We start from the raw sequence: 23772 nt of genomic DNA on the forward strand, positions 1-23772 counted from the left end.
GGGAATACAGGCATGCGCCACCACGCTTGGCTAATTTTTTTGTATTTTTGGTAGAGACAGGTTCACTGTGTTGGCCAGGCTGATCTCAAACTTCTGACCTCTGGTGATCTGCCCGCCCCTCCCAAAGTTCTAGGATTACAGACATGAGCCACCATGCCTGGCCTATTGTATGTACTTATATTGAACTTTCTCCGTTCAAAGAAAATACTTTATTGTGTATCTATGACATTTGGTTTAACTGGATTCAAGATGATCCTTCCATAGCTCCATGGGAATCAGATTCCTTGTCTAAATACTGACCAGCCAGCTCATAAATAACTGTTACTAGGCATGGAATCAGGCTAATTTAACTCATTACTACCATAAATACATACTTTGGGGATGTATTTTCCACATGAAGGTGAACACATTATATACCTTCTAATATTATAAAGTGAATAAGACACCTAGAATGGTCATTAGTTTACTGCCCATATTAATGGTAGGCCTGAGTCATATTTTAAAAACACAGTATCAAGGTATCTTTTTAATTAAGCAAACTAAAACTACATCTAAAAATATGGGGCAGGCATTGTAGCTTAGGCTTGTAATCCCAGCACTTTGGGAAGCCTGCTTGAGGCCAGGAGTTCAAGACTGACAGGATCAACACAGCGAGACCCCATCTCTACAAAAAATAATAATAATAATAATAATAAAACGCAGTAACATGAAAAAAAGTTTTGGAGGGCAGAAATATATGTATAAACATTCATGCTGGAGCACTGTTCAGCTTAACAAATATTTATTTTGCTGGGCCCCATGACAACAAAAGAAATAAGCAGTCCTGCCCTCAAAGAATTCAACAGTTTAAGCAGGGACAACACAACTGGCACTTGGACCATGTACGGGGACACTGAGGAACTGCAGAAAGGTTCAGAGAGAACTCTGTTCACAAAACCAAACAGTATCCAAAGTACCATAAGTAGATGTCATCTGAATCACAATGTGACCCTGTAAATTCATCTCAAGAACCACTATGGTAAAGGGTAAGCTCAATACACTAGCAGGTAGGAACCCTAGGTTTATCCCCAGCCTAGGCCCTTAGTGGCCTGTGACCTTATTAGCAAAAGTTCTTTCCATAAAAAGGGTTACATGACAGAGTATGTGACGGATCAAATGAAGTACTACTCAGAAAATGGGAAAGCCCTGTGCAAATACAGCTATTATTTGCATTCCTGAGCTGAATTATCATTAGCATTAAAGCATTTTTTTCATTCATGCATCAACTATTTAGTGAGATAACTTCCATTCTATAGAAGAGGCAAAGATCCTCAAGGTCTACGCAAGAAATGCATTCCATAAGCACTGCCGACTGAAACCACACGGGACAAACCTGGGTCACAGTGAAGTCCCACACCCTCCTGCTTCCTCATGAGGAGATAACCGCCATTTGAGAAGGATAAATAACCATGAGAAAAAACACAGAACAAACCCAAAGCCAGTTAGTTCATCACTAAAAAAAAAAAAAAAACAATGAGTTTTGGCTGAGCGCAGTGGCTCACGTCTGTAATCCTAGCACTTTGGGAGGCTGAGGCGGGCAGATCACCTGAGGTTGGGAGTTTGAGACCAGCCTGACCAACATGAAGAAACCCCGTCTCTACTAAAAATGCAAAATTAGCCAGGCGTGGTGGCGCGTGCCTGTAATTCCAGCTACTCGGGAGCCTGAGGCAGGAGAATCATTTGCACCCGGGAGGCGGAGGTTGTGGTGAGCCAAGATCGCGCCACTGCACTCCAGCCTGGGCAACAAGAGCAAAACTCCATCTCAAAAAAAAAAAAAAAAAAATAGGTTTTAAGTAGTAATATACAAAAAGTAACATCCACATTACATTATTCAACCCTTACAAAACTGCTGTTTTAAAATATTTAATGTACACAGAGGATTTTAATGGATTTTCTATGTTTTTAAGTGCAAGTAGGCCTCCAGGATGCTTTCTACTCACATATAGATAATTTCTTGTAAGCATTTACTGTATTAACAATTACTTCAAAGTGCTACTTGGGAAGCCAGGATGGAGAAGTTTTTCCTTTCCTGACATAAGACACACACATTCTCTTGCATGTGGCCACACAATTTTACACTCACTCTCGCTCTCTCTTACACTCACACAACTGAGAAAACAGCCTATCAAGCCTGACTTTCTAGCTAAAGGAGTGTTGATCTCTGAAGCTTTGTAATTTGGATTCTGATCTGGTGAGAAACCATCGAAACCTGACAAGTTTGAGCTTTTGAGAATTTGGCCGTAGGGAGCATTTTTCATTTAAAAAGCACCAAGTAGGCCGGGCGCGGTGGCTCACGCCTGTAATCCCAGCACTTTGGGAGGCCGAGGCGGGCGGATCACAAGGTCAGGAGATCGAGACCACGGTGAAACCCCGTCTCTACTAAAAATACAAAAAAATTAGCCGGGCGCGGTGGTGGGCGCCTGTAGTCCCAGCTACTCGGGAGGCTGAGGCAGGAGAATGGCGTGAACCCAGGAGGCGGAGCTTGCAGTGAGCCGAGATCGCGCCACTGCACTCCAGCCTGGGCGACAGAGCAAGACTCCGTCTCAAAAAAAATAAATAAATAAAATAAAATAAAAAGCACCAAGTAGGCTGGGTACAGTGGCTCACGCCTGTAATCCCAGCACTTTGGGAGGCCAAGGAAGGCGGATCACGAGGTCAGGAGTTCAAGACCAGCCTGACCAATATGGTGAAACCCCGTCTCTACTAAAAATACAAAAATTAGCCACACGTGGTGGCATGCGCCTGTAGTCCCAGCTACTCAGGAGGCTGAGGCAGGAGAATTGCTTGAACCTGGAAGCCAGAGGTTGCAGTGAGCCAAGAAGGCACCACTGCACTCTAGCCTGGGCAACAGAGCAAGACTCCATCGCAAAAAAAAAAAAAAAAAAAAAAAAAGCACCAAGTATTCAATGACTGTTGTACAATATTCCACTAAGAAATGAATTAATATATATTAATACTTGCTATCACTTAAACAAAAATGAAATGGCAAGAAGAGGTAGTAGAAAGGGAATGCATTCAACAGGGCTTGTGGTAGCGCAACCCTGACTTGGCTCATCTCGCCATGGAGCCCTTTTCATACTTTGAACTCAAGTGTCTAAAGGCGTTTTTCACACAAACTTTTTGTCTAACAGTACAGGGGTGGAGACCTAGTGGGAACATTCCAGAAAACTTAATCAGAGGCATGTCTGGAAAAACAGCTTCATCATATGGACCAAATTTCCATTTTCAGAAGTAATCAGCTATTGAAGATCTGGTGACATTATCTTAAGATGTTTTACTATATTTCAGTCTTTACTATATTCTTTACTATATTTCAGCAGAAAAAGGTATTAAATACTACATAACCATAACTGAAAGTATTAACAAGGGGAAATCAGGTTTGCTCTGCACATTGCCACAGTTGCCAGTTTACGTGTGGTTTGGCTTATTGATTCACTTTGAATATTTAAGAGATTCAACTTTAAAATAAAGCTCTTGATATTCTTTTGGAAGTTTTTGTTTGTTTTAGTTAAATGTATGAGCACATGTGTGGTGATAACCTGGATGTTGTCATTACTAAATATGTAGCCATTTAACAGTTTATAATGCACTCTAACATATATTAATACATTTACTTTAAGAAGTAACTGTAAGCGAGGTGATTTGTATTTATGATTAATGGCACATAAAGCAGACCAGGTGCGATGGCTCACACCTGTAATCCCAGCGCTTTGGGAGGCCAAGGCAGGCAGATCACTTGAGCCCAGGAGTTTAAGACCAGCCTGGACAACATGGAGAAACCCCATCTCTACAAAAATTACTCCAGCATGGTGGCAAGTGTCTGTAGTCCCAGCTACTCAAGAAGATGACGTGGGAGGATCACTTGAGCCTATGAGGCAGAGATTGCAGTGAGCCATGATCATGCCACTGCACTCCAGTCTGGGTGACAGAGTGAGACCCTGTCTCAAAAAAAAAAAAAAAGTACATTATCACCTGGCAAAACAGTAACTCAAGCTCTAGGAGCATTCAGTGAGAAATCCAGACAGGTTGCTCCAAACCCATAGGAATCACCTGAAAACTGAATTCACAAAAATAAACCTGTGTTTCCATATGAAGTGATAAAAGAGAAGCGTTCTCTATTCTAGAATATAAAAGGAGGGTAAAGAGTGAAAAATAAAATTTAATGCCATCTTAAGTTTCTGTATTAAAACTCAAGCTACACTGATAAGTTTAAAATACATACCTTCTTTCGGCTAACATTTCATAAAAGTCTCTGATGTCTTGACCAGATTTCTCCATGCAGTGATAAAAAGCCAGCTGACTTTCCCGATTTGCAAAATCCACCTTTAAAAAAAAAAAAAAGAGGTGTTTGATGCAAGTTTCGATTTTTAATGATGGAAAAATGTTACCAAATTTGAAATTTCTTCACAACATAGCCCTTCTGAGAAAATGTCAGGAAACGGCAATGTATCTCAGGTAAAACAGTCCTTATCACTGAAACTATATTTTATTAACCTGAAATCTCTCAAATTCTGTATAAATCGTGATAAAGGAATGAAATTTATAAAGTTTCAAATCCAATCGTGGAGTGAAAAAAGCAAAATGGAAAACTGAAATGGCAATTAAGTAATCAGATCAACTAAATCCAGCAATCTCTGTTGCCAAAACTACAGTTAGAATATAAAACAAAATATGGATGAACATTTTAAACTTTACTCACAGCTGGGCCTCAAAGTTATTCAAGCATATGATGTCCATCAGCTATCAATTATCTTATCATCTTATTTTTAAAATACTTCTTTCAACCTAACAACCATAGTTATTAAGTGCATAAATTCCTTCAAACTATCATGAACACAAGTTTTTAAATACATACACTGGACATAAAATTATGCTTTCAGTGGCTACCCACTCTTCAGGGGAGTAGGAAAGGAAAGAAAGACGTTCAGGATGCCGGACTGATACTATGAGGCCCTGGGTGTCAGACACCCATGGGTGACTGTGGTTGAGCCTGCGTTGAGAGTGTCTGTGTGAGTATCAGCACCCAGACACTGAGAGGCGCACTTCTTTGAATGAGAGGATTTTTAGGGAAGGATCTGTGGCTAATGGTTTAAAGATGCTGTGCCCACAAGTAGCTGAGCATAAAATTGTAATATTCCCCTTAAACACTAATGATACAGCATACATGTCCTGTAAGCCACTCCCCTGGCTGGCAGGCTGGCAGTCTATAAAATGCTAGTTACTAACGGCATGAGATTTTTTTTTTTTTTTTTTTTTTTTTTGGGAGATGGAGTCTCACTCTGTCACCTAGGCTGGAGTGCAATGGCATGATCTTGGCTCACTGCAACCTCCGCCTCCTGGGTTCAAGCAATTCTCCTGCCTCAGCCTCCCAAGAAACTGGGATTAACAAGCATGCACCACCACGCCCGGCTAATTTTTTTGTATTTTTAGTAGAGATAGGGTTTCAACATGTTCATCAGGCTGGTCTCGAACTCCTGACCTCAGGTGATCCACCCACCTTGGCCTCCCAAAATGCTGGGATTACAGGCATGAGCCACCATGCCAGGCCCAAGAGGGTGAGATTTAAATAGGACTTTGTTTTGCTTCTGTTTAAAGTCATTCTGCACACCTTAATTTTATTACCACCGATTTTTCTCCCTTTGGTCTCTTTTACAGCTGCTTGTGCATATTCAATTTCATTGTAGAGAACCAGGGCCATGCCTTTTAAGCGGTCAAACACCACCTGTAAAACAAACAAACAAACAAACAAAAAAGAAATAAGAGCCTCATCCACTGGACTTAGTTTCAGTCCCAACAAAATCCTAAGTCACAAAGACACTGATGAGAAAATATATATTTTTATATATTTTATTCTATTTTTAAAAAAAGTGTGATGCACATTGTTGAATACAAAATGAAAATGTGCAGGGACAGTTTAGAATCATAGATATTATGGCTTGAGATATTATGCCTTTATTTTGTTTTTCTGTATTTTACTTTGTTTTCTATGTTTACAAACCACTATATTGTATTTCAGTAAGCATTCGTCTTGTTTTGGCTGAAAACAAAAAAGCAAAACCAACAACAACAAAAAACACTCTTGAAAGGAAGGAAAAATTAAGAGTAACAAAGATTTTCTGTGAATTTTGGCTACAAGTAGCACAACTGTCTTAAGTCTGTGGATTTTTTTATATAGGCAATCTTTAAGATGTGTATTTTTCTAAACAACAAAACCTACATTTAAAAGTATTTTCTGCCAGGAACAGTGGCTGTAATCCCAGCACTTTGGGAGGCCGAGGCAGATGGATCACTTGAGGTCAGGAGTTTGAGACCAGCCTGGCCAACATGGCAAAACCCCATCTCTACTAAAAACACAAAATTAGCCAGGCGTGGTGGCACACACCTGTAATCTCAGCTATTCAAGAGGCTGAGGCTAGAGAATCGCTTGAACCTGGGAGGCGGAGGTTGCAGTGAGCTGAGATCCCGCCGCTGTACTCTAGCCTGGGTGACAGAGTGAGACTCTGACTCAATTAAAAAAAAAATTAATTAAAAAAAAAATAAAGTATTGTCAAGGCTATACAATATACCTACCACAGCGTAAACACAGTTTTAACGAACCGAGGCTTTACCTTCACACACTGAATTGGGTCTAGAGACCCTTTTCCTGTTGCTTATGGATGTATTACATAAAAAACATTGGTTAGATGAATATTCTGTTGTGTGAACTTCCGCTCATTTAAAAAAGTCTAATTACCTATTTAGTGTAAATGTGAACAACCATACAATCAGACTATCTAATTTTAATGTAAGATAAAATTATAAAAATCCCTAAGCAACATTTCTATTTCATTCTATTTAACTATACTATGAGAATAGTTTCAAAATTAATCACCTTGGCTGGTTCAAAATAGTTTTTCAAAATACTCACAACTTAAGGCAACAGATGCAAATGCCCTTACTGACCAAATCTTAGCAAACATAATTTCAATGTGCTAGTTATTAAAGAAAAAGGCAACGCTAGCAATTGAGACTGAAGGGAGAGAACACCAAGACGAGGGAGTCAGAAGTCTGAACCACACACCAAAACCTCCCGCCTACCTTCACCACAGGCCCGTATCGGCAGAAATGTCGTGTTAAATACTGATCTGACACGTTCGAAGAAAGCCCATCTAGCCACACGCAGTTTGTAGGCATGCTCTTTCCAAAACCCAGCTGAATACAAAAAGCAAAATTTCTATTAGTAAAGTTCACAATTACTGTTCAACTACAGAATTCTGAGAAAACTGGTAGGAATCTTATCAAATCAACATCTCAAGTGGGAACCATCTGGTTAAAATTAAATTGAAATTTACAAAAAAGCAATCCTGCCTGGCTGATCAAGTGTTAATCAGATTACAGTATATAATAGGATAGGAATGCAAAGAAGTATATCACTTTTATGGTTATCTGTCTTACTGGGATCTTAAATACTAAGGCATATGCAAAAAAAAAAAAAAACCCTTCAAATCTTAAAAAACAAAGCAAATCATAACAGCACAATAATTTATGCAAATTCACTTACCTTGAGGCGATTATTTCCAAGATATTCCCCATCCATCTTCTTAATAGCTTTACAAACACTAGCAATATCACAGTATTGCAGAAACGCATACTGAGGAACTCCATTTACTTTCTTAATGTCAATATCCTGAAAAAAAACAATGAATACGACTTACCAATATGTCCAAGAAAATAAATTAGAACGAATCAAGTCCATGTAGGGTATTTATTTCTCAAAAAAGTTATATTCTCAATCATCATTTACTTAGTTAAAAAAAATTGTACACCTTAATACAATAGTAAGTTAGTAGTCTGCTGTAAAACACATAGCATTTGTTGTCACAAACCATGAAATCCGTCCCATGTGAAGCTCTCTGCAGAGGAACAACAGCATTGCAATTCAAAATTCAAAATTTAAAATCCCTATTAACATCATTAAGAGAAACTTAATGATAATAAAGAAAAGGCAGGCTATTTAATGAAGTCCTAAGAAATAATTCCCTTCTGTAATATCTAAAATTGTTATTAGGGGCCAGGCCATTTAAAATATGATATCTGGGTGGGCATGGTGGCTCACGCCTGTAACCCCAGCACTTTGGGAGGTGGAGGCGGGCAAATCACTTGAGGTCAGGAGTTCGACACCCACCTGGCCATCACAGTGAAACCCTGTCTCTACTAAAAATAAAAAATTAGCCAGGCATGATGGCACGTGCCTGTAATCCCAGCTATTCTGAAGGCTGAGGCAGGAGAATCGCTTGAACCCAGGAGGCAGAGGTTGCTGTGAACCAAGATCGCACTATTGCACAGGTGACAAAAGTGAAACTCTTTCTCAAAAATAAATAAATAAAATGTGATACCTGAGAAGATTAATACATCTTTGTTCTTTAACCTTTAAAATTAAAAGACAAATAAATAAATAACAGATAACTGTCTAAAGACAAAAGGAGCTGGAGCCCACATAGGCTACTGAATTCCACACCACCCATCTAGGTAGGCAGTAGAACTGCAATTAAGAGTATATGCTACTCCCACAAAACCAAAAGAATTTGGCAAATCAAAATAATTGAAAATGAGGTCATCCATTTCTCCATCAGCCAAGAAGGACGTTGGGGTGAGGCTGACATACTTATCAAGGACAATAAAACTAACTACCAGGGCTTCCAGTGCTTTGATGAAACCTCAGATGTGTGAGTTTCTGGCCAAGAATCTGTAATATCATATTGTTGGAGCATTAATTGGGGGTTGCGGTTCTCTATAAGTTTGCTGTGGCTGAACCAAGAAAGAAGGCATGCGCAGATTCCTACAGAAGTTACGATTCTATGAAAGATTTTGAGGAGATAAGAAAGGCTGATATCTTACAAAATGATATATCCCAGCCCGGGTGTGGTGGCTCACACATGTAATCCCACCACTTTAGGAGGCCAAGGCAGGCAGATCACCTGAGGTGAAGAGTTCAAGACCAGTCTGGCCAACATGGTGAAACCCCGTCTCTACTGAAAAATACAAAAATTAGGCTGGGTGTGGTGGCTCATACCTGTAATCCCAGCACTTTGGAAGGCCAAGGCAGTGGGATCACCTGAGGTCAGGAGTTTGAGACCAGCCTGACTAATATGGTGAAACCTCGTCTCTATAAAAAATACAAAATATTAGCCAGGTGTGGTGGCATGCGCCTGTAATCCCAGCTACTCCAGAGGCTGAGACAGGAGAATTGCTTGAACCCGGGAGGCGGAGTTTGCAGTGAACCAAAATTGTGCTATTGCACTTCAGCCTGGGCAACAAAAGCCAAATTCTGTCTCAAAAAAAAAAAAAAAAGCAAAAATTAGCTGGGCGTGGTGGTGGGCGCCTGTAATCCCAGCTACTCAGGAGACTGAGGCAGGAGAATCGCTTGAACCCAGGAGGCAGAGGTTGCAGTGAGCCAAGATCGCGCCACTGCACTCCAGCCTGGGTTACAAGAGTGAAACTCTGTCTAAAAAAATAATAACAGTATATCCCAAGATTACAAAGCTGTGACCAAAATATTTGCATTTTTAAACTGACTCCAATTTTGAGTCATAAAGGAACAGAAAACTTCTTGTACCCCTTAATCTAACAATGACTTGCGTAATAAATGATTCAAATTAAAACTTCCTAATAGAACTGAACTGCTAACAGACGACATCCATATTCTAGCAATCCCCAAGGCATTTCTGATGTGCACTGTGATCACAAAACAATCATACGCTAATTTGCTGCTTCTGTTTTTGGAGACAGGGTCTCACTCTGCCACCCAGGCTGGAGTACAGTGGCGTGATCTCGGCTCACCACAGCCTCTGCTTTCTGGGCGCAAGTGGTTCTCCAGCCTCAGCCTCCTGAGTAGCTGGGACTACTGAAGCAAGCCACCAACGCCGAGCTAATTTTTGTCTTTTTGTAGAGACAGGGTCTCGCCATGTTGCCCAGGCTGGTCTTAAAGTTCTGAGCTCAAAGTGATCTGCCTACCTCACCCTCCCAAAGTGCTAGGATTATAGGCGTGAGCCACCATGCTCAGCCTGCTGCTTCATTTTTACAAATATTTTTCTCTTCCAGATTTTCCTTTCAATCCACAGGACTAGAGATGGCATTAAAACAGAACCCAGGCCGGGTGCGGTGGCTCAAGCCTGTAATCCCAGCACTTTGGGAGGCTGAGACGGGCGGATCACGAGGTCAGGAGATCGAGACCATGCTGGCTAACACGGTGAAACCCCGTCTCTACTAAAAAAAAAATACAAAAAATTAGCCGGGCGAGGTGGCGGGCGCCTGTAGTCCCAGCTACTTGGGAGGCTGAGGCAGGAGAATGGCGTGAACCCAGGAGGCGGAGCTTGCAGTGAGCTGAGATCCGGCCACTGCACTCCAGCCTGGGCGACAGAGTGAGACTCCGTCTCAAAAAAAAAAAAAGACAAAAACAAAAACAAAAACAAAAAACAGAACCCAAAGAACAAAGATAAAAATTGGGTAAGAATCAGTCTGGGCAACACGGCAAAACACCACCTCTACAAAAAACCACGAAAATTAGCTGGGCATGGTGGGACACGTCTGTAAGTCCCAGCTACTCAGGAGACTGAGAGGTGGGAGGATCACTTGAGCCCAGGAAGTTGAGGCTGCCTTGAGTCGTAATCATGACACTGCACTCCAGGCTGGGAGACAGAGTGATACACTGTCTCAAAAAAAAAAAAAAAAAAAAGAGAAATAAGAAATTATGTATGTGTAAACAAAGGACATATATTACATTTTTACACACATATATAGAACCATACCCAATGGGTTTCTCTGGATTATCTTTTAGCAAGAGCTAAAAGCACACAGCAATATTCATTACACCATTAAACATCACCTTTCCAAATATAATCTGTACTATATGCTTTATGTGTTATGACAAAGACCTAAAATTGTTTTCATAGTAAAAGCAACATACCACAATTTCTCCAAAGCGTTGGAAGATGTTGCGAAGGTCATGGTAAGTAGTGGTTTTTTCAAGGTTGCCAATAAAGAGAGTTCTTGTTGCTTTGGGGTGAAATTCATCTATCCTTTCATCCAAGGGGCGAAATTCATTTTCACTTTCCGTTTCTGTAAGTGGAATGGGGGCCGAGTAAAAAGAAAAGAGGGTATTTTAATGCATATTTATATATCATGGAAAAAAATCTACATTTAAAAAACAAAATGTCTGAAATAATAGGCTTGAATACTCACACAAACTGAAATACCATAAACACCTTCAGAAATAGCCACCCCTTATTAATTCTAAAGCAAAAAAGGAATACAAAGGCTAAAGAAACATTTTTTTAAAAATTAAGGCTAAAGTAACACTTTGTTTAACCTTTAAAAAATAAACTGATTTAAATCTGCTAAATTAGCTGGGAATGGTGGCTCACGCCTGTAATTCCAGCACTTTAAGATGCCAAGGTGGGAGGATCGCTTGAGCCCCCAAGTTTGAGACTAGCCTGGGCAACATGTTGAAACCCCATCTCTACCAAAAAAAAAAAAAATTAGCCAGGTATGGTGGCGCACGTCTGTATTCTCAGCTACTCGGGAGGCTGAGGTGGGAGAATAGCATGAGCATGAGAAGTTGAGGCTGCAGTGAACTGTGATCATGCCACTGCACTCTAGCCTGGGTGATGAGAGAACCTGTCTCAAAAATAAAATAGAAAAAATAAAGCAGATATCTTTGCTAAGGTGATCTGTTGTCGTTTTTGGGGCAGAGTCTCGCTCTGCCACCCAGACTGGAGTGTACTGGAACGATCATGGCTCACAGAAGCCTCAACCTCCCAGGCTCAAGCAATCCTCCAACCTCAGCCTCCTAAGTAGTTGGGACCACCGGTGCATGCCATCATGCCTCGCTAGTTTTTTTCCCCCCACGCCATAGAGATAAGGACTCACTTTGTTGCCCAGGCTGGTCTCAAGCAATCCTCCTGCCTCAGCCTCCCAAAGTGCTGGGATTACAGGCGTGAGCCACTGCACTTGGCCTGATTTGTTTTAAAAATAATCACTGACACGGAAATAGATTTTAAACCCCAGCAAAAAAGGTAATTAATTATTTGAGCCTAATCCTAATTTCCAAAATTACGTGGCAGGCTCTCAATTTGGAGTATAAAACTACACTCTGAAATAGATACAAAAACTCAGCTGAAAATAGTCCACCTTCATTGTTTGTTTAATTTCATTTACTTTTCAACATTTTACAAGATATTTAGCATTTCGCCCCTCTCATACTAACACAATAAATCAACTGTCTACATGCATAAATTTTAGATATAAGAGTAACTATGAAAACTGATTAAAGCAGTATGTTTTAAATATCTTTTGATATTGCATGGTCCCCAATGACAAACGGAAAGAGGTTAAGTGATTGTTACGACTTCTTTTCTTTTCTTTTTTTTTTTTTGAGACGGAGTTTCGTTCTTGTCGCCCAGGCTGGAGTGCAGTGGAGCAATCTCAGCTCACTGCAATCTCTGCCTCCTGGATTCAAGCAATTCTCCTGCCTCAGCCTTCCAAGTAGCTGGGATTACAGGCGCCCACCACCACGCCTAGCTAATTTTTTGTATTTTTAGTAGAGACGGGATTTCGCCATGTTGGGCACGCTAGTCTCGAACTTCTGATCTCAGGTGATCCACCCGCCTCAGCCTCCCAAAGTGCTGGGATTACAGGTGTGAGACACCACATCCGGCCTCTATTTTTTTATGATCAAAAGCCCTGGCTTAACTTGTAATTTATCATAGCCTTTCTCTGAACCTCCATTTATAAACTTGGTCTAAGGCAGGAACACTCAAGGTTTTGTAGATAACAATTATAGGAAACTACTGTGTGTTCTTTTTTCTTAATGTAAAACAAAGCCATCCAAAAAATTAATATTTAATCAACTTTACTGAAATGAAGCATTTAGGGTCAGCCATTGAACATTACTGATAATGTCAACGACACTGGTATTTTTAAAACTCAATTTCAGGGACCTTAAGTCAGAATACATCTCACTTCTGAGTCCAGACTGATGGCTCCAATGGTAGCTCAATTAATCTTACCACTTTCATCAATCAGACTATGATGTACTTTCACAAACTCAGGTGGACCCAGAAACTGCCCAGGGCTCATAATAGCTGTCTCCATATATTCTGCATATGTCAAAGGAATATATCTAATTTTAAGCTCAATTTGGTCTTCATTTAAATGTGGGCAGACATTTGAGAATATTTCAAAAAATTCAGATAGAATATTGAGGTTTGTGCTCCGAAAGGCAGAATCACAAGAGGAAAGCATGATTTGCAACTATTAAAATCTGTAACGGCTTCATTCCCACCAAATGGCCTGGTACATTTACTTTCTTTCTTTCTCCCCCTTGGAGACAGGGTCTTGCTCTGTTGCCCAGGCTGGAGTGCAGTGGTGGGATCATAGCTTACTGCAGCCTCAAACTCCTGGGCTTAAGCAATCCTCCCACCTCAGCCTCCCAAGTATCTGGGACTACAGGGCCTGGTTTTTTATTTTTTGTAGAGATGGGGTCTCACTTTGTGGCCCAGGCTCATCTCAAACTCCTGGGCTCAAGCGATCCTCTTGCCTCAGCCTCCCAGTGTTTATAGGCATGAGCTTGGTCAGGCATGGTGGCTCATGCCTATAATCCTAGCACTTTGGGAGGCCAAGACAGGAGGATCGCTTGAGCCCAGGAGGCCGAGGTTTTGGTGAGATATGATTATGACACTACACTCCAGCCTGGGTGGCAACAGAGTGAGACCCTGTCTCCAATCAATCAATCAATCAATCAATCAATCAAGGTGTGAGCCACCACGCTCAGCAGTAAATTTTCAAGATCGGAAATTCAGTTAGCAAAAGAAAAAAAAAAAAGTTTTTCACATGTAGTCCACTTAACCTTCACAACCAGTCAAAGTCTTAATGTCCACACACATTTGGGAAAAAATTTCTTGAACCTGTAATTTCATGTTTAGGGGATTGTAATGCAATGTATGGGGAAAGAAATCTTAGAGGCCACCAAGCGGTCTATATGCAAAGTTAGGTTTCTTGGATTTGGATCTTTGAAAATAATCCTTGACCTAAGCAATCAGCTTAATACATTTCAATATAACATTCATGATTTAACCATCTGACAGCAAAATTCCAACTAAGTCTCCATACTCAAAATTCAACTGCTTTCACATATCCCATTTAACTGGTATTTAATGTTGTCCTATCTGGGAAAATTATTTAGCTTTTCTTATGTTTGAACCAACCAAACTTCTCAAAATTTTCACTGGCAAGTAGGTAAATCCTACTTCCTAGGTGCTAAATATCTAGGTTAAAAGCTTTTTACAGTAAAAATCTCAAGCTAGCCCTACCATATAGAGATAAAAGTTACATACTGAATGCCCTGGATGAGATCTTCCTTACTTAATAATTATAATTGGCTCTAGAAATGTATATAGATCATATGACATTCTAAATGTTTCTCAAGCAGTTCTGACCTGTTCCAAATATGTTAAATTTTAAAGAACTCCTGGAGTTGCTCTTAGTTTAGTAAAATTTAGGGCAGTCCATCTCAAACTTGATGGAAGAAGGTCTGTGAAGGCTTAACCTATTATCCTTTGAAAAGATAATACTCCTTTGAATTGTTATGTTTCATGGTAACATCAGAGTGACCATTTTGCAGTGATCACCCTAAAAATTCCATGCCAGTTTTACTATGCAAATAACATATTTGTGCATCCTCATCAGGGGAACTACATTTTTTTTCTTTGTAATTGTCTAATAAATGAATTCTGAGAATATTCATATTTATCCTATAATAGGCCATGTTTACCCTACAAATTCCACTTAAAAGTCTTACAAGTTCAATTGTCTCAGCTTCATAAGGTGACCATAAATTTTTAATGTTTCTATTGATTCCTTTACAGATTTACTCACAAGTTCTCTTAAATCAGGGTTTCCCAAACTTAAGTGTGTAAATTCTGAATCAGTAAGCTGGAGCAGAGTTAAAGAGTCTGCATTTTTAAACAAGTACTGCAGGCGGTCCTGAAACAGGAGAAATGCCGATGCAAGCCATGTGTGAGATTTCCTGCCTTACAACAGGTTTCACAGGTAGGTTCATGATAATAAAATGTTCCCTGGAAATTCTCAGCGGGTTGCACCGATAAGGCTTATTCCTGTTACTCTGTCTTCAAGGTCATGCAAGCTGGAAAAACAGACGCAATTTGTATTTGGTATAATAGAAATAAAATTGTTCTAACAAGTCCCTCGCATCAATATTAAGAGGTAGTTTGCCTTCTTTTTTCTTTTTATTTTATTTATTTATTAAGATACAGTGTTGCTCTGTCACCCAGGCTGGAGTGCAGTGATGCGATCTCAGCTCACTACAACCTCCACCTCCCAGTTTCACACAATTCTCCTGCCTCAGTCTCCTAAGTAGCTGGGATTACAGGCGTGCACTACCACACCCAGCTAATTTTTGTATTTCTAGTAGAAACAGGGTGTCACCATGTTGGCCGGGCTGGTCTTGAACTCCTGACCTCAGATGATCCAGTCTCCAAAGTGCTGGGATTACAGGCATGAGCCACCGCGCCCAGCCAGAAGTAGTTTCCTTTCTAATTCAAGGTAATTCTGTTGTCATACTCCTAGGAGCTACCTCCTAGTTCTGATAAATTCAATCCTTTTGGGAAGGCTGGACTTAATAAGGGTCTACAGTTCTGCCTTTCAGACTCTTAACAGTTACCAAGTCTCCATTATAGCAACAGAAAAATCTATCCTCCCTAACCAAAACAATGCTTTTTATTAAGTTGAACAATAAATAGAACCATCTTTTAAAACAGAAGACAATGGAAACATGTCAATAAATAAAGCCAGAATAGTGTCCTCATTCAGGATCATACGCTGCCTTCTCATATACTGCAACACAAACAGTGTGTATGATGTGTAACTCAAACTCGCCTTGCTTGTGTCTTACCTGGACCTATCCAAGCTGTTACTTCAATTTGCATGCCAAAGAAAAGTTTTCCTTTTGATGCAGTCAAGGCTTTTTCTTGGTCCTCTTGCTGACGAAAGAATACCAGACCATACCTCTCTTCTGAAGTTCCATGTATCTGCACAGAAGTTACTTTTCCAAATTTCTTAAATTCATGGAAAAGGCCATCTTTAAGGCTTGTATCTAAATTCCCAAACAGAACCAAGTTATTAATTCTTCTAATTTAATTATAACTCAATAAGCAACCTACTAAATCTTTAGCCTGATTTTCTCATTTTTTTGTTCATGTCAGATAGGTAATATGCCAATGTCGTAACAAGGTTTGAAGGAGGCACAGCGCACACGGCGTGAAAACCCAATAATCATGCTTATGAACCACAAATGGATCTAGCCTGAGATGTGACTTAAGTTTTATTGTCATTAAAACATTACTTTTTCAAACAAAAAAGCTCCAAAAACACATTTTAGAGATTATTGTACAAGTCTGAAAATAAACTAAGTGTTAGATGACAGTATTGGTTATTTGTTAGGTAAGAATGATACTGTGGTTATCCAGAAAAATGCCCTTATATATTACAGATATATACATAAATATGTATCTGTAAGTGGGTGTGAAATAAAACAACATCAAGGATTCACCCTAAAGGTTAAAAAAAAAAAAAAAAAAAAAAAGAGTAGGAAAGCCGGAAGACAGGAAACAGATAAAGCAAAAATGGCAAAATGATGATTTCTGAATCTTGGGTATAACGGGAGTTCATTTTGCTATTCCTTCTACTTTGGGGTATGTTTCATAATAAAAATTTTCTATATATATTTATAAAGTGTTAAAGACTTGAAATGGAAAGGCATCTTTCTATCTTTCCAAGGATCATCTCAATGATAAAATTGTGTGAGAAGTGTCATGTAGCATGCTAAACAATTTTAATATCCTTTACAGATGAATCATACCATCTGGGGGTCTTGTGTTAATTTGCTTTATTAGAAATATAAAAGGTGTATAGAAAGGCAAGCCAATTTTACTCCCTTGTCCATTTCTAAATTACCAAATACTCTAAATCAAAAGCTCATCAACATTGATGTCTCAATAACTCTACTGACAAACCTGATACATAAGCTTTTAGGCTATTTTAATAAATAATTTAAGCAATCACTGAAATACACTTAGCTAAGAAATACTTAATTTGGTCTTTGTTGGTATGACTATATACTAACAGTTTTAACTTGTTTACATGCTCAACATGACTAATGTAGGAGTAACAGTATATTATGGTCAGCTGTCAATTAAAAATATTACGAGTAAAGGAGAGACCACAGAATAGCTTAAGCAGACTTTTCCATTATTCATAGGTTTCCTCATTTAAAACGTTAATATTTTGAAATGGGTTTTCCATCATAATTTTATGCCCAAAGTTATTTCAATGTAATGCAGTATCATACCTCATTCCTCAGTAGTAGCACAGAGGAAAGGACATTCACACAAAATTTTACCTGTAGAGCGTACTGGAAGATTCTGGACCTTGATCCCAAAACTTTTACGGGGCTCATCTTTTTCCAGAGATGAAAGCAACTGCGAAGTGGGTGCTGGGACTGCTGCAGACTGAACTGATCGAGCTGGAGAATCATCACTTGAACTACTGCTGGAATCACTGCTGCAAAAAGGCAACAACAACAACAAACTTCAGTGAAAAGACAAACAGAAAATGAGTAGCATTAGAAAACTTCTTAAAATAACTAACAGGTCTAAACTTCGGGCTGGGATTTCTGGAGGCCCTGCATTCTACACATCTCTCTCATACTCTACCTTTAGAGGTGGCAGAAGACGATAAACATGCAGGAGCACAAAAGTATAATCTTCATTTACCACCACGTACCACCAATGCAAGTGTTGCATTCTATTAATAACGTGAACAAATTTTTTCAAATGAAGTAAGACTGGTGAATTCAATTCACTTAGTGTAATAATAATAATAGTAAGTATATGGGTTTGGGATTCAGAGGTCTGGATTCAAATCTTGGATCCGACATATAGCACGTGTAAGTGGACAAATCACTTAACACCTTTGAAATGGGTTTCCTATCATAATTTTATGCCCAAAGTTACTGCATGCAACACAGGACTCTCAGCCAACGTAATAAAACTAAATGAAAATAGCATTTCTAAAGTTTCATCATACCCAATTTCCCCCAATATCAAATGTGTAAAATGAAAATAATCATAATAGTACCTATATCACAGGGTTAAGAAATAAAACAGTCGGGGCGCAGTGGCTCACGCCTGTAATCCCAGCACTTTGGGAGGCCGAGGCAGGTGAGGTCAAGAAATTGAGAAAATCCTTGCCAACATGGTGAAAACCCGTCTCTACTAAAAATATAAAAATTAGGTGAGTGTGGTGGCATGCACCTGCAGTCCCAGCCATTCGGGAGGCTGAGGCAAGAGAATCACTTGAACCCGGGAGGCTGAGGTTGCAGTGAGCCAAGATCGTGCCACTGCACTCCAGCCTGGGTGACAGAGCAAGACTCCATCTTCAAAAAAAAAAAAAAAAGAATTAAATGAAACAACACACGAGTTTACAGAGTTTAGAATATGACAGGTATCCAATAAATAAAACAGAGCTGGGTGTGGTGGCTCACATCTATGATCCCAGCACTTTGGGAGGCAGAAGCGGGAGGATCGCTCAAAGCCAGGAGTTTGAGACCAGCCTGGGTAACAGAGTCAGGCCTTGTTTTTAAAACAAACAAACAAACAAATAAATGAAGCAGTACTTCTCAGTTACTATTAGTAGTAGTAGCAGCACTACTATCTCATGGGTAATTTTTAGGAAAACAATACCCAAAATAATTTTCCAGGTAGATGCAATTTTTAAATTACTGAAGGACTAATGAATAAATATTATGTGAGTTACTACACTCATGTTACTTTAGGCTTTCTTCACTGTGGATAACATGGAAAAGTGATAGTTAATGAAACTAATCTCTTCAGTTTAATAAAATCCTCAAATAGAAAGATAGTCAACTGAAGGACAAGAAGGAAATACTACTTACACAGTCAAATTAAGAAAAAAATATATTTAAATAAGTTTATTATGCCTTACTTCTCTATGCAAGTTCATAGAAAAAAGTTTATTATGCCTAAGAACTATGTGAGAAACATAAAATTCTCCTTTCAGTACTGGACACGCAAGACTTTTGTGGCTTGCTTTTATGGCATTCTCAAATAGGTTAATAAAAAGTTATTTACAGATTTTACTATCTTTCTGAAATTTTGCTTCATATTCTCCTCCATGTTATAAAGCCCTCACCTTTCAAGCAAATCATTTTGAGTGGTGAATCCATCTTAAGCACACTAGCTATAGGACAAGACTCAGGGTAGTTTCTGTCTTCGCACTAGAACTACAGCTCTCATATTCAGGATAATCACTAATCTATCCAGACAAATGAGTCCAAATCTAGGTTGAAAAAAATTTGCTACAGCCCTTTTTTTTTCTTTTGAGACAGAGTAAGGCTGGAGTGCAGTGGTGTGATCGTGGCTCACTGCAACCTCCACCTCTTGGGTTCAAGTGATTCTCATACCTCAACCTCCTGAGTAGATGGAATTACAGGCATGCACCACCGTGCCCAGCTATTTTTTGTATTTTTAGTGGAGATGGGGTTTCACCATGTTGCCCAAGTTGGTCTCGAACTCCTGACCTCAAGTGATCCGCCCACCTCAGCCTCCCAATGTGCTGGGAAATACAGGCATGAGCCAACACATCCAGCTGCTACAGCATTTTTTAAAAGCTAAATAAATTCTATGTTTTCTTATAGAAAACTAAAGATGTTTCTAGAAAACTAATAATTTACACACCATTTTTAGCTCTCACATGTTACAGCAATAGATGAAAATTTGACTGGGTGCAGTGGCTTAGTTCCTGTAATCCTACCACTTTGAGGCCAAGGCAGGAGGACTGCTTGAGGCCAGCAGTTCAAAACCAGCCTGGTCAACATAGCAACACCCCATCCCTACAAAAGAAAAATTAAAAAATTAGCTGGGCATGGTGGCACATACCTGTAATCCCAGCTACTTGGGAGGCTGAGGCAGAGGATCACATGAGCCTAGGAGTTTGAGGTTGCAGTGAGCCATGGTCACACCATTGCACTCCAGCCTAGGCAACAGAGTGAGACCCTGTCTCAAAAAAAAAAAAGATGAAAACATGCCAGGCGCAGTGGCTCATGCCTGTAATCCCAGCACTCTGGGAGGCCAAGGCAGGTGAATCACTTGTGGCCAAGAGTTCGAGGCTAGCCTGGCCAACATGGTGAAACCTCATCTCTACTAGAAATACAAAAATTAGCCGGGCTTGATGGCACATGCCTGTAATCCAAGCTACTTGGGAGGCTGAGGCATGAGAATCACTTGAACCAGGGAGGCAGAGGCTGCATTAAACTCTGATTGCGCCACTGCACTCTAGCCTGGGCGACAGAGTGAGACTGTCTCAAAAAAAAAAAAAAAAAGAAAAGAAAAGAAAAGAAAAAGCTTAATAAGGTTATCAGCATTTTCTGATAGTGGTTTGATATGCAGGAAAATAAACCTGTCAGTTCAAACTACTAGGGAAAAAGGCCTTGAGATAAAATCATAAGCTGTCATTGCTAGGCCCCTTATGAATGACTTAGGTTTAGCTTTCCCATCTATAAGAAGAAAAAATGATTGCTGATCATCCAGCAAAAGCAGTGTTATTAATATTAAGTAAATACTATCCTGAATACGATATTGTCATTGATATTAGGATTTAATGAAATTATCTTCTGTTTTTAGCACAGAAGGAAAAAGATACTTGTTATACATGTTAAATATTCCAAGTAATATTAATACAAGATTATTCACAAGGCCACCAGATGACAGTATAGAATGTTATGTGACTTATCAACTTAGTCAATGGCAACTATCATAAACATTAAGGAAAATATTTTAATTACAATACTACCAATATTATATACACCAAATTTCCTTAGCAACAGTGGTTACAGAGGTAAACAATCACGAGCAAAAGCAAAATGTACGGCTATTGAAATCATTAATAAGGGCCAAGTGCGGTGGCTCATGCCTGTAATCCCAGCACTTTGGGAGGCTGAGGCAGGCAGATCAGGAGGTCAAGAGATCGAGACCATCCTGGCCAACATGGTGAAACCCCATCTCAACTAAAAATACAAAAAAATTAGCTGGGTGTGGTGGTGCACGCCTATAGTCCCAGCTACTCAGGAGACTGAGGCAGGAGAACTGCTTGAACCCGGGAGGCGGAGGTTGCAGTAAGTCAAGATTGCACCACTCCGCTCCAGCCTGGGGACAGAGCAAGACTCTGTCTTAAAAAAAAAAAAGAAATCATTAATAAGTCAACAAAAAGTTCTACACAAGCTTGTATTATAAAAATGAAGGCCGGGCACGGTAGCTAACACCTGTAATCCAAGCACTTTGGGAAGCCAAGGCAGATGGATCACCTGAGGTCAGGAGTATGAGACCAGCCTGGCCAACATGGTGAAATCCCATCTCTACTAAAAATACAAAAGTTAGCCAGGCATGGTGGTCCATGCCTGTAATCTCAGCTACTCAGGAGGTTGAGACAGGAGAATCACTTGAACCTGGGAGGTGGAGGTTGCAGTGAGCCGAGATCGTGCCATTGCACTCCAGCCTGGGCAACAACAGCGAAACTCCATCTCGAAATATAAATAAAATAAAAATAAAAATGGAGGCGGCTGGGTGCAGTGGCTCACACCTGTAATCCCAGCACTTTGGGAGACTGAGGCAGGGAGATCACCTGAGGTCAGGAGTTTGAGACCAGCCTGGCCAACATGGTGAAACACCATCTCTACTAAAAATACAAAAATTAGCCAGGTGTGGTGGCGTGTGCGTGTAATCCCAGCTACTCTGGAGGCTGAAGCAGGAGATTCACTTGAACCCAAGAGGCAGAGGTTGCAGTGAGCCAAGGTTGCGTCATTGCATTCCAGCCTGGGCAATAAGGGCGAAACTCCGTCTCAGAAAAAAAAGAGAGAGAGAGAAAAGATAATCAGTGGTGACGATGCCTTTAAAATGAAGTACAAAAATAATGGTAGAAATCAGATTTATTATAAACATTTATACACGGTTATACTATAAACATTTAAACAGATTTATTATAAACATTATCACAGGCCATTATTATAAACATTATTACAGGCACGGTGGCTCATGCCTGTAATCCCAGCACTTTGGGAGGCCGAGGCGGGTGAATTACCTGAGGTCAGAAGTTTGAGACCTCAAAAAAGAAAAAAAAAAAAAACTATCACACTCTCTTTGGGTGAATCCCCTGCTGCCACACCAATTCTGAAACAAAATGTAGAATTTAACTTTCAGAATCATCTGCTGATTAATGTGAGGTGGCAACGAGAAGGGAAGACTGGTTTTAAAACGAATTATGAAACAATAAAAATGGTACAAGTTTTTAGTTCACCTTTTTTTTTTTTTTTTTGAGATGGAGTTTCGTTTTTATTGCCCAGGCTGGAGCGCAGCTCACTGCAACCTCTGCCTCCCAGGTTCAAGTGATTCTCCTGCCTCAGCCTCCCAAGTAGTTCGTTGGTCAACATGCCCAGCTAATTTTGTATTTTTAGTAGAGACAGGGTTTCACCATGTTGGTGAGGCTGGTCTCGAACTTCTGACCTCAAGTGATCCACCTGCCTTGCAAACTGCAATGTACCATGGATTTCAAGATCCTGAATTAAAATGAGGGCATGAATGTAGGCCCTCAAATACTTTTCAGTCCTACTAAATTGACAGAAGGCCCAAATGCCTGGAATTCTTGTCCATTTTTAATTTTTATGTTCGTAATTTACTTGTTAGAGCTAAAGAATCACAACAGTTCATCAAAATGCATGAGATAGTATTCAATTGTTCTTAAAAGCGAAAAATAGTTCATCAGAAGCTAATCTGAGTTGTCTTAAAGAAGTAGTAATAACAGTGTATTGACTAATTGTTTTAAGAAAGTGGAATTTACCCAAGCACAATAATTGTTCAGTATCAATTAAAAGTTATCATTCTAAAGAACTGGAAGCCAGGCATGGTGCATAGTCCCAGCTACTCTGGAGGCTGAGGCAGGAGGATCCCTTGAGCTCAGGAGTTTGAGACCAGCATGCACATGACATAGCAAGACCCCAGTCTCTTCAAAAACAACAACAATTTGAGACCAGGCACAACACTTTGGGAGGCCAAGGCAGGCAGATTACTTGAGCCCAAGAGTTTGAGACCAGCCTGGGCAACAGGACAAAACCCATCTCTACAAAAAATTAGGCACGGTGGCATGTGCCTGTGGTTCCAGCTACCTAGGAGTCTAAGGTGGGAGGGATCACCTACGCCCAGGAGGTCAAGGCTGTAGTGAGGTGTGATCGTGCCACTGCACTCCAGCCTGGGCTGGAACACAACTTTAAAGAAAGCTAGTTACACTTCTCTTAACCACATTTCCAAAGACAATTAAGGACAAATTATTTCCTATAATTTGTAATTATTGAAAAAAATGAAGAAGTAGATCTGACCAGTATTTTCTTATGAAGAAATATAAGAGTAGGCAACTGGTTACATAACAATTCTTGATAAACAAACAGAATATAGGATGCTAGGATTCTCATAAACCAAATAATGATATCATATTATCTACTAACCCTATTCCTGCAGCCATTTTACACACAGAACTACATGAGCATTTGACTTTTACCACTGAAAATGCCAAGGCACTGGGTATGCTATTTATAAGATGACTCAGGCTATG

At 39.9% G+C, this 23772-nt stretch overlaps 1 protein-coding gene and 1 non-coding gene across 4 annotated transcripts in view; both read right to left on the reverse strand.

Annotated features, from left to right (window-relative positions):
- SPEN (spen family transcriptional repressor) overlaps positions 1–23772 on the reverse strand; it is a 97761-nt gene that overhangs the window by 13206 nt on the left and 60783 nt on the right. For all 3 annotated transcript variants that reach the window (XM_077973326.1, XM_002808274.4, XM_015119868.3), the window contains 7 exons: positions 17495–17655; positions 15989–16189; positions 10985–11136; positions 7580–7705; positions 7117–7230; positions 5648–5761; positions 4262–4362 (listed from right to left, as the gene is read on the reverse strand). In XM_077973326.1, the coding sequence (XP_077829452.1) occupies positions 4262–4362; positions 5648–5761; positions 7117–7230; positions 7580–7705; positions 10985–11136; positions 15989–16189; positions 17495–17655 (969 nt within the window). The remainder of the gene's footprint in view (positions 1–4261; positions 4363–5647; positions 5762–7116; positions 7231–7579; positions 7706–10984; positions 11137–15988; positions 16190–17494; positions 17656–23772) is intronic.
- LOC114675356 (small nucleolar RNA U13) lies at positions 16293–16393 on the reverse strand. Its single transcript, XR_003726402.1, has one exon. It is a non-coding gene; the product is annotated as a small nucleolar RNA U13 (small nucleolar RNA).

The sequence above is a fragment of the Macaca mulatta genome, chromosome 1, assembly GCF_049350105.2.
Source record: "Macaca mulatta isolate MMU2019108-1 chromosome 1, T2T-MMU8v2.0, whole genome shotgun sequence".
In the NCBI taxonomy this organism is placed as follows: Eukaryota; Metazoa; Chordata; class Mammalia; order Primates; family Cercopithecidae; genus Macaca; species Macaca mulatta.